General features: G+C 32.0%; 3 protein-coding genes and 1 pseudogene across 5 annotated transcripts; 3 read left to right on the top strand and 1 right to left on the bottom strand.

Moving 5' to 3' along the window:
• Positions 1 to 158: 158 nt before the first annotated feature.
• LOC106764857 (chorion class B protein L11) lies at positions 159 to 3,277 on the bottom strand. Its single transcript, XM_014649285.2, has 3 exons — positions 3,082 to 3,277; positions 997 to 1,171; positions 159 to 417 (listed from the first exon to the last, which is right to left on the bottom strand). Exons 1-3 carry the CDS (start codon positions 3,212 to 3,214, stop codon positions 324 to 326), a joined length of 402 nt encoding a protein of 133 aa, XP_014504771.1. The 5' UTR covers positions 3,215 to 3,277; the 3' UTR covers positions 159 to 323.
• Positions 3,278 to 6,276: 2,999 nt separating this feature from the next.
• Positions 6,277 to 7,193, top strand: LOC106764876. The gene is made up of 2 exons (XM_014649309.2): positions 6,277 to 6,422; positions 6,922 to 7,193. Exons 1-2 carry the CDS (start codon positions 6,331 to 6,333, stop codon positions 7,118 to 7,120), a joined length of 291 nt encoding a protein of 96 aa, XP_014504795.1. The 5' UTR covers positions 6,277 to 6,330; the 3' UTR covers positions 7,121 to 7,193.
• Positions 7,194 to 9,675: 2,482 nt separating this feature from the next.
• Positions 9,676 to 11,324, top strand: LOC111242240 (annotated as a pseudogene).
• Positions 11,325 to 12,090: 766 nt separating this feature from the next.
• On the top strand, positions 12,091 to 15,794 carry LOC106764846 (APO protein 1, chloroplastic). 3 transcript variants are annotated; one of them, XM_014649273.2, is made up of 6 exons: positions 12,091 to 12,224; positions 12,471 to 12,570; positions 12,867 to 12,944; positions 13,072 to 13,139; positions 14,192 to 14,559; positions 14,655 to 15,794. In XM_014649273.2, the coding sequence occupies exons 3-6, from the start codon at positions 12,896 to 12,898 to the stop codon at positions 15,487 to 15,489; spliced, it is 1,320 nt and encodes a 439-aa protein (XP_014504759.1). In that variant the 5' UTR covers positions 12,091 to 12,224; positions 12,471 to 12,570; positions 12,867 to 12,895; the 3' UTR covers positions 15,490 to 15,794. The 3 variants fall into 3 exon arrangements, with proteins under 3 accessions (XP_014504759.1, XP_022640275.1, XP_014504750.1); XM_022784554.1 differs by having other exon boundaries at positions 12,860 to 12,944; positions 14,192 to 14,516; positions 14,666 to 15,794; XM_014649264.2 differs by having other exon boundaries at positions 12,860 to 12,944.
• Positions 15,795 to 15,919: the final 125 nt, after the last annotated feature.

Genomic DNA, 15,919 nt, shown 5'->3' with positions numbered 1-15,919 from the left:
CGTAACATTATAACATGACATTTTTAATCGAGTGACACTATACTGAATGAACATGTAGACATTTTTTTTTTAAATTAAAAAGAAACAAACTAAAAAATGATAAACTGACACGTGTGTTCAAATTAAAAAAAAAAAAACTAAAAGAAACATTGGAAAAATTCAATAATAGCCCCCGCTAAGTATTATTATGAAATTTAGTATCTCGTGTACTTTTACGAGTCTGAATATGTAGAGTTTGCCATGAATTAACATATAGAATGAAATATACTAGTAGAGTTTTTTTCTTTATACTTTATACAATTGTACTTAAATGGCTTCTTCCATTATCTTCTCCACTTGTCAAATTCTTTTGATGTTGCCTTGATAAGCTTTTTAGTATTGATGACAATGTCGTCCACAAGTGCAGTAATATCATCCCTGAAAATAACATGAAATATCCAAATGGCGTTAAAAATAAGATGAATTTTGAAAACCAGCCAGAAGTCACAGAAATCTTTCATGCAATAAGATCTTTGAAGTTATCGTATGGTATATCTGAAGAATAGCGCATAGAGCTCATTATAACCACACAGTGTGACGATGTCATCTTTCATAAAAGTGGCGGAGTGCTATCAAGATATTTTTTTTGAAGCATTAGTCAAATCATGTGAAGCGACAAGCCTTAAGAATTAATACTACTTGAACAGCAAGGCTTCAAGATTTGAATACTACTAAATTTTTTTCTTAAAATTGGCAGCAAAAATCTTAAGAGTTTTATTTCTGGTTCTGGTGTTTTTTATTGGAGCAGTCAATAGGCCTGAATGTGCTAAGTTACTAACACACTAAAGGAATTTTATCTCTTTCGGCAATTAAAAGTATTGGCAAAGAAAATAGAAAGGATTTTCACCAATTATCAGTAAACTAATTGGATGAAATAATTTAACAGGGTTCAGACAGAATGATAATATATCTACACAAAATAACCAAAAAATACGGATAGTTAGATTATTTACTTACTCAGAAACTATGCTTCTAGCTCCACGGAAAGGATTTCCAACGTTAGAGTACTTCTTGTTCTCATCTTGTGCAATTCCTTTCCCCACACCATAGCCAAACCCCAAACCAACACCACATCCAGCACCAAATCCAAAGCCAACTTGTAAACCAGGAATTCCAGGGCCAAAACCCACTCCTGGAATCAAACAAATATTGAGTAAGATTCTATGAAGCATAAAACAGTACAGGAAATATGTTTAAACTTAATGATTAAAACAAGAACAAATCAGTAAGCAACAGAAACTGCATCACCTCACTACAATATCTCCTCAATAGGGCAAGGGATAGTCCTAATTATTAATAGCCGCATCCGAAGAGGCATGTACAAGCCTAAAGCCATGTACAAAAGAATCTACAGCAATGTTGAAACAAAAAGATGAAAAGTAGCACACTACCAATCACTATTATGCTATTTTAGATTTTTAGGGATATTTTCAGTTTTTCACCAATTCCACCGACGAATAAAAAACCATTGGTCAAAAGTTAACAAAGATTTGTCAGAAGGCATAAGGACGTCGACAAAGTATATGGGTTATACCATAACGATCAAACCAACTACCGAGCACCAAAATTTACCTAAATCCTGCACAACTCTCATTGGGAAATTTATTCCTTTGACAAGTAATACAATCAAAAAGTGGATATTGTATTGCTAGAAACTGTAATTTACCAATGACTTGCAGTGCCTTAACGGGCATTTCTTCCAGTACCCCATAAACATCGATCCCTCCCCCCTTTTTTTCCTTCTGGAGTAATGGGTATTCCATAATGTAGTGTTTATATTTCGAAACGAAAAAGGCTGTGAGTAGATTTGTATGGATGTAGAAAGCAGCGACCTGCCTTAGATAGTTGACTCAGTCATATTTGGCCCAACACGGGAGCAGTAGCCCAAAACACAGTAAAACAATCACAATGTGCAACTGAGCAATTGTGGGAGAAGCCCTCTTCCATTCATTTATAGCTAACACAAATTTATTAATCCCAGTCCCACCAATGGTTCCCAAGAATAGTCAGCCCATGCAAGAACTTAATGCCAACATCTCCAAGAAAAAAGTATAATTCCCATTTTCGTTCTTCCCTTTTCTCTCAAACCATCGCACAGAGTTCTCTCCCGAAAGTTCATCGTCTTTAATGGCTTCAATTCATTACTTCTTAGTCAACAACCTAAAAATACCACCTTTTGAGATTTCAATCATTCCACTGCAAACTAGAATTCAAATGACAAAGAAAGGTCTATAAAGGTACAGAATGGTTTCTCTGTTCATTTTTTTGTTCCCCACTTGTATCTTGCTTTGGAGGCAATCTTGTTCAATGCATCGTCAGACACTAAATGTGAACACAACTCCAATAGATATTCAAACCTTGCTTAACCAAATTGTGAAGAACTGGCCATTCCACCACACTCAACACCTTAGTATTTCTGGTTTTATTTCTAACTACAAACTTCACCTTTCTTTTTTACGTTTTCTTTAGCACAGACCAAGCCTATCCTCCAAAGGAGGAAAATACTACTCATGCTAACTTAAGAAAAATATTAATGACAAAGTTCGTCCAATGAGTATTCAACAAAGTTCCAAGTCGGGGGCTTAACTCGACATTTTATTCTTTCTTTTATAGAAAACCTTTTGCAACTTAAACATAAACATAAAGTACAAAAAAATGAAAATGGAAAGCGATTTCTCAATCCAAACAGTCCTTTTCTTCGCCGAGTCATCAAGAATGGGTTTAGACCAACTGATCTTTAAAAAAGAAAATAAAGGTTTTCTCTAATAGTAACTTAACTTACTAAAGAAAATAACTTAAAAGATGATAAGAAATAGTTTCTACAGATTAACTTAATAGACTAATTTTCATTTTTTTTTCTTCTTATTTTCACTGGTAGAAAGACTTACATAAAATCTTGATGCGCTAACTTGATTTTGCAAATAAATTTTGACGATTCACATGCAAGAAAACTCACAATGATTTTTCCTATCGAAATATCGAAGCATCGAGTAACAAGTATGCGAAATTGAAGCAAGTGAAGGGGAGGGTTGAGCAGCAAACCTCCAAGAAAGCCAGCGCCGAAACCAAGGCCGCAGCCGACGCCGACGCCAAAGGCGGGGCCCACCTTGCCGAATTGGTCGGACTTGATTACCGGAAGTTTCCACAGCAAACCCTTGTTGTCATCGCCGTTCATCTTTAGCCGTTGCTATGTATTTGCTTTCAGTTTCTGTCCTAATCTGTGTGATAGAAAAAAGGGAGAGAAAGGTCAATTTCTTTTCTATTTAAATCTCCAAGGGTAAAAAATATTCTATTTCTGATTTTTCTTACAAAAAATTTGAATGCACTGTTAAAATAATTATTATTGACAAAAACATATGTATAAGTATGCATAACTTTTATTATATTAAAATAATACGGTTCTAATAAAAATATATTTTTTTTAAAATAATAGAATTAGAAAAAATATTTAAATTTCATAAAAAAAACATTAAAATAATATGGGTAGTAGCTATTTTTAAATAAAGAATTTATGCAATTATACTTTACTTAAAATAAAAAATTCAATTATTTATTTTATTAAATAATAAGCTTTTTTATTTATTAGAAAGTAAAACTACCTAATTAAAATATATATAGAATGTACTTGCTGAAAAAGAATTATCCTTGTATAGATAAAATTAATAAATTTGTTATATTTTGATTTGAAATATTGATATGGCAAAAGAATGTACATTAGTGCACAAAGGACTTTTAAACGTTAGTTATTTTGGATTTTTAATATCATTTCTCAAACCGACGTATTTATGGGTGACGTTAATGAGACGTCGGATTTTTGCAGGTGCGATGTCGGTTCAATGCAAAGTTCGACGTCTATAAAGATATCAGACATTGCACTAACCGACGTCTAAGGACACTATAGATGTCGGTTCAATAACATGTACGACGTCAATAAAGTTGTCAAATGTTACATTAACCGACGTCTATGAAGTGTTCGTTGTGTTTTGGTACAGTTTTTCTCGTGTCTCGTAGTAGCACCTCCTTCCCTTACTAGTTTCCTTGTAGAAAAAATTGTGTCTTTTGCATCTCTTATGACATTTCAATCCAAAGACGAACTTCGGTCATTGCCTAGGTCCACTCCGACCGCCAATGAAAAAGAATATAGTGACACCGTATTCTCACCGTTTTCTTTTTCATTGGTGGTGGCAATGACATTATGCAAGAACCCATATTCGATTTCGGGTAGGAATGTCATAAGAGATTCAAAAAACGTAAGTTTTTCTTAGGAGGAAACTAGCAAAGGGAGAAGGTGCACTACGCTACCTAAAGACACAAGAAAAACCGCACCAAAACACAACGAAAACTCATTTTAATCGGTTCAAATGAAAGATAATACATCAAAGATTACTTTAATCGGATTAAAAGCAAGTTTAACCAGATCAAAAGATATTAAACGCACCTGTAAATTCAATGGAGCGGAGAGAAAAGCTAAGGAAGACGATGAAGTGCGCGAAACAACTGGTTCGCAATCACTGTTTTAACAAGAAATGAGACGTCGGTTGCCCAAGAGCCTGACGTTTATAATGGAAAAGACGTCGGGGACCTCACTAATATGACGTCTTTCTAATTTAAAAATTAATATTCGCGGGACTTATAGACGTCGATTACTAAGGACACTGACATCTATATAAGATTATATATGTCAGTGTGGAGGTACCCGACGTCTATATGGCGGAAAGGAATGACTTTTCACCTACTTGGCAGACATATAGACGTCAGTTAGGAGGGGCCCCGACGTTTATAATATTATAGACGTCGAGGCCCCTCCTAACTGACGTATATAGGTCTAACAGGTAGGTGAATAGTTATTAATGTCCGCCATATAGACGTCAGTGTCCCTTCTAACTAACGTCTATATACCTACTTATTTACGAAAAATACCACTGGTCATCAAACTACGTCGCGTTACCCATAACCACGTCTAAGGAGTGACGTTAAAAGTGTGTGTTTGGAGTAGTAGTAGTTAGTCTTAGATTCATTACTTTTCATGTTGAGATGTCAACCAATAATAAAATCAAGCCTTAGTTATATTTTTAAGTTATAATTTTTGAATGAATATGATATTGGCCTTCAAAAATTTAAATTTAAATTAAAACATTTTAGTTTCTGAAATCTTAAAAAAATACAATTTCAGAATTTAATTACTAAATTTAATTTAGTTTTTTATTTTCGACGTAGTAAATTTAAAGATTTAAAAACATACTTTGTAAACAATGCGATTTTAATTTCTAATCACTAGATTTGAGAAATGTTTTTTTTTTTTTTTTTAAATTACTTTGAAATGAGTAAAAGTATTTTTTAAATTACTTTTAAATAAAATTTTCAAATTTATAAAATTTGAAAGAATAAAATAACTTTTTTTAATTACGGGAGACAAAAATTGCATCATTTCCAAAATTCAAGAGAAAAAAAAGTAGTCTCCATCCATTTGCCAACTTTATCATACAAGGAAGTACATATTTTTTTTTTGTATGTACATATTTTCTAATATTGACGATATTATATTTTATACTATTACTCAATGATAATATTCGGAAAAAGACAGATTTTAAAAAAATTAGAAAAATAGATAAATCGAACCAAAATAACACCATTTTACTACGAACAAGTTATATTAATGTCACATAATTTTAATTCAAAAAAGTTGAAGTTGTGTCACGACTTTAATTTATAACATTTTAAACTAAAATTATGTTTATGAGAGAATTTATACTAAAATTAAATTAAAGTCTTATTATCTTGTAACGGTTTTATCTTAAAATGTATTAAACTAAAATTACCTTTGAGCGTAAAAATACTTTAAATCACTTTCTTGATAAAGTCAAGATAATATAACTTACTTATATCAATAATTTTTTTCAAATCTATTCATTTTTTAGTAATTTTAAAAAAATAAAATTACAAGTATACGTGTTTTTGTACCATTTTACCAAAATTTACATAATAAACATTATCTTCGTATTATTTGAAATTAACAAAATTAAAAAAAATGTTTTAAAGTAATATATATTTTTAATTATTTTAATATTATAATTAAATAAGTTTACGATAGGATAATAATATTTTAACAATTCTTTTTTAATAATTTTTTAATAATAAGACATGTATGGTCGTAAAAAATTGTCAAAAAAAAGAGAGTTGTTTTTCCTTTATAATAAACCGAACACTGTCTTTTATCAAACATACCTTAACCACCAGCTGTGTTATGTGTTATATCAGTGATTGCGCAAAAAACCTTAGACGAGAGAAAGAATGAATAACGTGATCGAGAAATTGGGCCTTAAGATTATAAGGAACGCTCCGGAAGAGATGCTCACTGAACTTGGTGTTAGGCAATGGACAATGTATGCATCTTTTCTTTGCCCTCTTCATCTTTTTACCCTAAATTTCACCTATTTATTGATTGATCTTCTTCAGTATATTCATTACCAAAGATTGTGTTTGGTTTTATTTATGATGCTTTCTATGTAATGAATCTAATGTTTCTGACGTTAGGAAATTTTAAATTTCACTGTTAAGATCTGGAAATCTGTATTTTGGACGAATTTTGTTCGAGGCCCGTTTTCTTGACATGTCTTGATGGTATAATCTGAATGGATGTGCGGATGGTTTGGATAGTTTATTATTCAAATGCAACCTGATTTAGGCATTGATAAACCTTTCGATAAACAACTATTAAGATGAGATAAGAAAATGCAAAAGGAAGATTGAATTAAACTTTTTTTCCAATGCAGAATCAAACTTTGAAGATGAAGCAGTTACATTTTCTTCTGTTATATATATGTTTGTTCTTTCTTTTATGAAGATCTTTCTCTCTGTGCCTTGCATTCTGATGTATAACAGATGGAGTTGCCCTCCGAGTGAATTCCAATGGATATATGGATCTAAGGAGACATGCTATATCTTGGAAGGAAAAGTGAAGATTATTGTAAAAGATGAGTCAGTGGAAATTGTTGCTGGTGATTTAGTTGTGTTTCCAAAAGGGTTGAGTTGCACTTGGGATATATTAGTTGCTGTTGACAAACATTTTAGCTATGCATAATCTAGTATTTGATATTTCTATTGAATGAGACAATAGGACATTCATGAATAAATGGCTGTGGTTTTGAATGAAATAAGAACTTTGAAATATATATATTTCAGTTTTTGGGTTTGATTTTTCCCATTTGTCCTTAAACATCTGATATACACTTAAGCTCTCTTACCACATTGATCAATTTACTACATTTGTATATCTTCCATATGAAATCTCTAAAACTGACTGCATTATGAAAGAAATGTCATTTTATTGAACACTTTGTGGGCACTATTGAAGTATCCATCAGATGCAAAAGAAACAGAAAAATACTCACAATTTCTACTTCCCATGGTTATCCAAGAGAAACTGTATGACTAAGCATGAAGCTCATAGTGGACAATTTCATCCTGTATTTGATTGCAGCTATTTCTTACATTTCTGCTTTGGTTTCTATATATAATGGAAAGCAAATATAGCAGCAAACGAGATTTGACAATGTTTTTTCTTTAATGTTAAGCTTTAGTGGGCATTGTTGGATGTGTAGATGGAGATCCAAGGCTATCACATAGATATAATTAGGAAAATATTTTTTTAAACAACTTTTTTACAATAATTTATATAGCTTGTGATTGATCTATTTCAAATATACGGATCAATAAAATAATGATATATAATTTATTATAAAAAAAATTGTTAAAAAAATTTATTATCATATCATACCAGTTATGATTAATTCTAGGCAAAATAACTTTTTTGATCTCAGTTTTGGTTGGTAACATTTGAAATTGTCCCAATTTGTTTTTTTTGTTCACTTTAGTCTTAAAAAACGTAATTTGTGTTCAATTTAATCTATTTTACGTAATTTGTGTCCATAAAAAAGGACTAAATTGAACATAAATTACGTTCTTTATAATTACTTTGAACAGAAAAAGAACTAAATTGAACACAAATTACGTTTTCTAAAACTAAAGTGAACAGAAAAAACAAATGGAGACCATTTCGAATGTTACCAACCAAAACTGAAAAAAAAAAAAGTATTTAACCTTAATTCTACTTGAATCACATCCATGTGATCAATTCGCCACAGCTATTCTATTTTTTAAAGATAAATCACGATTCCTTTTATCTATTCAATATACCAAAAAAAATTTATTTGTTTTGCTTGGTAAATTTTTAATTTAAGAAAATGTTTTGATAAAATCTTGAAGAATTAACTTTTATTACTTTATCTATACCATTATAAAAATATTTACTTTTTTGTGTATATATTTTTGTTTTAATTTTACTCATAATTGTTATTTTAAATTAAAATAATTATGTTTTTTATTTTTATCCTTTAAATTATCATTAGTTTAGGTTTTATTAATTTTTAAATCTATATGATTATGTATAACAAACTGTGTGCACATTTCCTTTTCAATTCATTATGTATAAAAAGTTGTTTTCAATAATTAAATTTAAGGGTTAAATATGTTTTTAGTCCCTATACTTTATACCATTTTAGTTTTAGTCTCTCTTTCAAACTAAGGTACAATTTAGTCCTTCAACTTTAGAAAACTCTAGTTTTAGTCCTTTATACCAAATTTTTTAACTTTATTTGCTGTTTCAAACACGTTTCATTATAGCATTTGGATTGTTTACACTGTTTGACACATTTTTGCTTCAATGTTAACTGAGAGACGTGTTTGAAACAACAAATAAAGTTAAAATTTTTTTATAAAAAGGACTAAAACCAGAGTTTTCTAAAGTTGAAGGACTAAATTGTACCTTAGTTTGAAAGAGGGACTAAAACTAAAATCGTTCCAACGTATAGGGACTAAAAACATATTTAACCCTAAATTTAAAAGAAATAATTAAATAAAAAATAGGTTAAATTTAAAGAAAACTCACTTAAAACAAATATCTCAAAATAAAATTGAAAAAAATGTATACACTAAAAATTGAGAATATCTTTATCTATACTTTTTCATAAAAGAATTTGTCTGTCCATAATTTATTTTTCAATTTTATCATTTTTAATAAATAATTATTTTTTAAAATTAAAATAATTAACTTATCAAATTTCATTTTCATTAACCGTTTTTAAATTTAATTATTTTTATTTGCTATATTTATGTTTAATTATTTTTTAAATTTTAAAATAATGATTTGTAATAAAAAAATTATCTACAAAATGTATTTTAATCATAAAAATGATTTATATTTACTTTTATAATTATAATTTTATTATTTTTCGTAATTATAAAACAATGTCAAAACACATGCACCCATGTGATTTTATTACTATAATTTTACGATATAAATAAAAATTTATTGTGAAAATAAAAGTTTACCAAACAAAACAAATAATTTCAAGTTATTTTCAATCTTTTTATCCTTAACATATTTATTTTAAATTTACATATATACTGTGTGTATTATATTTACATAGATAACATATTTTTAATTTCAGTTTGAAATTTGATTTTTTGAAAATCGAATTGTGATTTCTATTTCTGTAAATATTAATGAAAATCCAATTTTTTTTAAAATAAAATTTTGAACTAATTTTTTATTTGGATTAAATATATTTTTAATTTTTTTTTTTTATTTTCTTACTTTGTATACTTTGATCAATTTTTCTTAAGAAAATCATAGATATGCTTCACGGCATTAAAAATCAGCGTGGCTAATTGTGGGGTGCCAAGTTATTTTTCTTTTCTGACACTCATTTTCCCAACTTTTCTCCCTCGGCATGGTCTCCTCCCCACTAATGTTTGTTCAGTTTCTTGATTAGTTGTGTATCTTTTATATTCAATCTCCCAAAAATTCACTGTAAATTTACGCGATTTCAACCCATTGATTTCTTCTTTTAACCCTTCCCTTTGATCTGTTATTGTATTCCATAGAATTTTGGTTTTCAGCTACGGGCGACATGAAAGACAAGGTTAAAGGGTTGAACAACCAATTCTCCTATTCTTCATCTGGAAAATTCAAGGGCCAAGGTAAAGTCTGAGTTCTTCTTTTACACCCGCCAATTCCAATCCTACCCCTCGCCCCATTCATTCGCTCAACCCTAATTCCAAACCTTCCTCAACCAATCCCAAACCCTCACCCCACAATACGGAGTCTAGTAGAAGCACCGAGAGCCCTCGTAAAGATGGTGATGGGTTTGATCTGTTTGATTATTTGGTCACTAATTCTAACATATCTCAAAATGGGTATTCATTGAACGTGTTTGAATGTCTCGTTTGTAAACATGCTTTTGTGTCTAAACATGTGGATGTTTGTTTGAGTAACCTTGTTGAGCATGAGCCTATAGGTGATGATGGAAACGAGGTTTCAAAGAGTGAGATTGGGTTTAACACTAATGGTGAATTAGAGGTCTATGTTGCGACTTACGTTTAAGGGAATCCATCTAAGGGATCAGTCAGTTGATATTGTTCTCAACCTGTTGAGGAATATTGGTAGGGAACCTGAGAATGTGAAGTTTAGGAGAATCAAAACGAGTAATCCCAAGATAAAAGAGGTTGTTGGTGATGTTGCTCGGTGGTTGACTTGCTTAGTTTTCTGGGGGTTTGAACTCAGGGAGGAGAATGGAGAGACATGGGCAGTGATAGAGGTTCCCAGAGAGGAGCAGATAAAATTCATCAAGAAGGCAATTGCGTAACATGTACAGCAAGCATATCCAAAGAGAGAGGATGCGGCGTCTGCAAATTCTGCGCAGAAATCAATGGGGTGATTCGCTCTTGCTTTCTTTATTTCTACCATTGCAAGTGCGATGGTTCTGGTGTTGCGGCGGTGGACGGGGATGAAGATGCAAGGAAAGAGAAGGAGAAAAGCTGGGAAAGATTGACCGAGTGTCATAAAAAAAACTAAGTCAGCCTCCATTCCGAACGAATCCTGGCCGCCTTCACTGTATACACATTTCAATTCACCATCCTCTTCAAGAGCTTCCTCCGCCGTTCCGTTAGCCTTTGCATCCTTGCAATTTTTCACTGCCAATTCCTCCGACGAAGCTCCGCCGGAGGCGAGATCCTCATCGCCATCCACAGTGTGTGCAACTCCCTTGGCATATAAGCCGCGATGACCGTCACCGGAATTGCCTTCTTCGCCGCTCACATTCACCACCTGCTCCTCCGTCATTGTGTTCTTAGGGTTTTATTCAAATTCCTATTAATTTCCCAAATTTCCCCAAATGATTAAAACGTTTTTTCACTCAATTAAACGTTGCGTTTTTAATTCTTAATTGTTTTTAATTTAAAGGTTGCCATTTGAATTATTTTAATTCAATAAAATTTAATTTCAAAATCAAACAAATTCAACTGAGTGTATCATACACAGCCATACAATCCCACATCAGTAATGTCATCCTGCCATACAGACTCACTGTTTTAACGTCGTCATCCACCCAACAAACTCTTAGTTCATCCAATTTTTTCAGAATTAGAGACATTTTACACTGATGTTCTAAATTATTAAACATAATCTTTAATAAATCAAAGTTAGAAAAAATTAACAATTTAAATAAATTGAAAACTATACAAAATCACATAAACAACTTAAAAAAAATTAAACATATAAATACATATCTTCTCACTACAAAAACTTATAATCTCTTTATTTTTTCTTTACTAAATTAAAGAAAAAAAATTAACAATTTAAATAAATTAAAAACTATACAAAATTACAAAAATAACTTTAAAAAATAATTTCAAACATATAAATATATATCTTATCTTCTTATTACAAAATTTATAATTTCTTTTACTAATATTTATTCTCAACTCCTATTTTTTAATAAATCAAAATCTGAAAAATTAACAATTTAAATAAATTAAAAATTATACGAAAATATAAAACAATTTGAAAAAAATTCAAACAAATAAATACATATTTTCTCATTAAAATTCAAAATAATGATAAAAAAAAACTAATTAAAATTCCTTTTTTTGGAATCAAATTCTGACTTATGTTGTCTGTAAATATAATGCAGAATATACTATATAGGTAATTTAGGTAATTTCAAAATGGATATATATGTTAAGGAGGAAAAAAAATCTTCCATTTCCTTTTGTCTGCTGGTATTATTGTGAAGAGAAGTTCCTCTCCAAGTGTGTGACCCCCAAAACACACAGAAGGTGAAAAGGTATGCGCAATTCTCAGCCAAGACACCAAAACGAAGAAGAAAAGAGAGAATGTTATTCCTGAAATATTATGCTATTCCTGCTTCCTTAACCCCTTCTACTAAATCTCCTTTTATTCTCTTTTTTCAATCCAAAGTTGTTAACTTTATATGATTTTAGTGTTACCTTCTTTTTTAATTTTCTTTAGTTTTTTTTTTCTTTTGTTAATGTTGATATTAATATTTAGGGTTTTGTTTCCCCTTTATCAGAATCTCTCTGTCCGGGATCATCGTTAAGTGCCGGAACTTTTTCTGAGGTTTTTTCTGTGGAAGATTGCGTGTTCGAGTTTTGAGCTCTTTTCTGCAATTGGTAATTTGGTTATGCTGTTGCTGGTTTTTCTTCAATTGAGTATATTTGATTTTCAATTTCAGTTACTAAGTTGTGTTGCTCAATGATGAATTATATAGGTTAGTAGGAGGATTGGTTGTGTTTTTCTATTCTGAAAAAAATCTTCTCATTGAATTTGAGGGGGCTGCTGTTAGTGTACTATAGTTGACGAGCTCCATTATATCTATTTTCTTTCTCCCTTTCTTCCTCCTGTGTTGATTCATTGCTGCCAATACAGCATTATTTGATTCTGAAGCCCCTCTTGTTCTAGTTTGCAGTGAGCTACAGGAACAGAGAATAAACATACATGGGGTTGCCCCTACTTTCTTCTGCATTATGGAATCCTTCTCACAGCTGTGAGTTATAATTTTCTCTTAATTTAATTTTGTTATATTTTACTTTTAACAATATTCTTGGATGCCATCCAAAAAGGGAAGCAACAAGCACTCTCTATCTTGTTTTAATGCGATTTTATATTTGCAGGTTCTTCCTCTAGTGTGGAGCTTATCTGGCCCCACCTATCTTCTAAGTCATGTTGTCTTGGGTTGAAGGTTGATTTTACTTTTCTCCCATTTATTTTCACCTAATAATGTACATATTTCTAGAATCATATTGGTTCAGTCCTCGAAAGGAATTAGGTGTACAAGCCTAGGGGAAGGGTCACATTAAATTAAGCTGTTGATATTGGCCAGCCAATAATATTATTATTATATTTGCGTAATGTGTGTGACTGAAATGGTTTCAGTCTCTGTCTTTTGGAGTTCTCTAATCTGAAGTTTACATCTTCATTTTATATTGTTGGCCTTTCAGTGATGGTTGTTGTTGTTGTTGTTGTTTGTCTTTGAGGTTATTATAGACAGTTTAGATGTTTATAAAGCGTTAGCTGCAGATCAGTGATTTATATTAGTACTATCTTTAAGCTGTAGTTCTTGGTTGGTATTACTGTTAGAATTTCCTGGAATACCTTCTATGTTGTTTCAAGGGGTGTCCCGGTATTTCACGTTTTTGTTTTAACCTTTTCTTGTTATTCAATGCAATTTGTTGTTCGTCAATTGAACTTGCTTCTTGTGCTTAAAGGCAGAGTTGTAATAGTCTCGTATCTAATTGCAAAAGTTGTTAATCTTTACACAATATTGTGGGGAATACAAGGTTAGGTCCTGTGCACTTTCATTATTCTCAATCCTCCCGTCATATTCCTAATCTACTAGTTCCAACTTCCACGTGTGAATTGCAATGAGTTCTTTTGGATAAACCTTTTAGAAAATAAGATTCATTTCTAATGTATGGATACTAGTCACTTATGTGATATATATAAAGGATGTGTGTTTGTAACGCTACTGGGCAAGATTCTCAAATTTTTTGTAGTCTAATTTTCTTGAAATCCATTTTGTGTTCGTTATAGTTTAATGTGGTCTTAATCCTACTGATCAGCCGTAGAAAATTCTGAGGGACTTTGCTGTAATCCTTTGTCTGACATTGAAGAAAGTATTTTCAAGTCTTCTAAATAAATAAATTTTCTAAATAAATATATTGTTGTCCTTTTTGTTTTTTCTTTCCAAACATCTTTATTGGAACTTACAGTTTAGTTTTGTTTATGTTGCAGTTTAAGTGCCAACAATTTTACAAAGGTAGATCAACAATGCTGGGAGTTTTAGTTTGTTCTAGTCGAAGGTCCACAAGCAAAGAAACTGTGTGGAGACGAAAAAAATTACCACAAAATGAGGATTTACCGCCAATTTTACCAAAGAATAAGAAAAAACCCTACCCAATTCCCTTTAAGGAAATACAACAGGCTGCAAGGGAGGACAAGAAACTTGCGCAGATGGGAATAGAGAAACCTCTTGAGCCTCCGAAGAATGGATTGCTTGTTGCAGACCTAGTTCCTGTTGCCTATGAAGTGTTTGAAGCTTGGAAGCTTTTGATTAAAGGTCTTGCCCAGCTCTTACATCACATTCCTGTACATGGCTGTAGGTAGATTATATTATATTTTTTAATAAATGTCTTAGTTTCTTTGCATTTGTTTAGTTGATACAAGAGTTATATTCTAACCAATTGAATTCATGCAGCGAATGCTCAGAAGTTCATGTAGCTCAAACTGGTCACAACTTTCGGGATTGCTATGGTCCTAATGGTAGGGAGCGTCGGAGTTCTCATGCTTGGGTAAAGGGTTCAGTCAATGATATACTTGTCCCAATCGAGTCCTATCATCTTTTTGACCCCTTTGGTAGGCGTATTAAACATGATACACGATTTGAATATGACCGGATTCCAGCCATTGTTGAGTTATGCATACAAGCTGGTGTTGATATCCCAGAATATCCTTCACGCAGAAGGACCAATCCCATACGGATGTTAGGGAAGAGAGTAATTGACAGAGGTGGAAATTTAGAGGAACCTAAACCATGGCGCTTTGCAGACCCCTCTTCACTAAATGACTTCGATACTTACAGAGCTTTTGAACGATTTTCTCGACCATCATTGTCAGATCTACCTAAAATTGCCCAAGAAACAATGGCTGCATATGAAATTGTGAAAAAGGGTGTCAGGAAGTTGATGAGGAAGTACACTGTGAAAGCGTGTGGTTATTGCACTGAGGTTCATGTGGGGCCATGGGGCCACAATGCTAAGCTTTGTGGTGAATTTAAGCACCAATGGAGGGATGGGAAACATGGTTGGCAGGATGCTACTGTGGATGAAGTTTTCCCTCCAAATTATGTGTGGCATGTGAGAGACCCTAATGGGCCTCCCCTGGCATCTGCACTAAGGAGATATTACGGAAAGGCTCCAGCTGTTGTTGAAGTGTGCATGCAAGCTGGTGCACAGATACCAGATGAGTACAAGCCCATGATGAGGCTTGACATTATAATTCCGGACCCTGAGGAGGCAAGAATGATTGCATGATGTGATCTGAACGTGCAACTATCTTCGTCTGTTATTATACATGCATATTGCGTGATCCTAGCGTTAGAATGCATTCAATGATCTACCAGAAGGGGAGGCCTTGAAATCAATCTTCAATATTACGTACCGTATTTATTTATTAGGTGCTAGATTCCCATATATCCAATGTTAGTCTACATGTATATAAAGCCAACATAGAGCAAGTAGGTTTTATCAGCTAACTTTGGTTCGCCAGTTTGTAAAATGTCTTAAACTAGTGAAAAATTGTTAGAAGATCAATGCACGTGTTAATTTATTTTGTCACAGTTACAATATAGTCAGATGAGCTTTTATACATGGCCAGTTGCATTTTCTACCATCATAAACATAGAAAAATTCCCTCGTTCACAACCCTTCAGTTAGTAGTAGGGCAAGTCTGTGGTACTCACAT

This window comes from Vigna radiata, chromosome 1, assembly GCF_000741045.1.
Source record: "Vigna radiata var. radiata cultivar VC1973A chromosome 1, Vradiata_ver6, whole genome shotgun sequence".
NCBI classification, from domain to species: domain Eukaryota; kingdom Viridiplantae; phylum Streptophyta; class Magnoliopsida; order Fabales; family Fabaceae; genus Vigna; species Vigna radiata.
The sequence above is the reverse complement of the archived record's forward strand: the minus strand, read 5'-3'. Positions and strand labels throughout refer to the sequence as shown.

Coding starts and splice junctions, on each gene's coding strand:
- LOC106764857 (XM_014649285.2), bottom strand. CDS start 3,214: ATGAACGGCGATGACAACAAGGGTTTGCTGTGGAAACTTCCGGTAATC. Junction 1,172..3,081: donor CGGCGCTGGCTTTCTTGGAG/GTTTGCTGCTCA, acceptor GTTTGATTCCAG/GAGTGGGTTTTGGCCCTGGA. Junction 418..996: donor GCTAGAAGCATAGTTTCTGA/GTAAGTAAATAA, acceptor TGTTATTTTCAG/GGATGATATTACTGCACTTG.
- LOC106764876 (XM_014649309.2), top strand. CDS start 6,331: ATGAATAACGTGATCGAGAAATTGGGCCTTAAGATTATAAGGAACGCT. Junction 6,423..6,921: donor GGTGTTAGGCAATGGACAAT/GTATGCATCTTT, acceptor GATGTATAACAG/ATGGAGTTGCCCTCCGAGTG.
- LOC106764846 (XM_014649273.2), top strand. CDS start 12,896: ATGGGGTTGCCCCTACTTTCTTCTGCATTATGGAATCCTTCTCACAGC. Junction 12,945..13,071: donor ATGGAATCCTTCTCACAGCT/GTGAGTTATAAT, acceptor TTATATTTGCAG/GTTCTTCCTCTAGTGTGGAG. Junction 14,560..14,654: donor ATTCCTGTACATGGCTGTAG/GTAGATTATATT, acceptor GAATTCATGCAG/CGAATGCTCAGAAGTTCATG.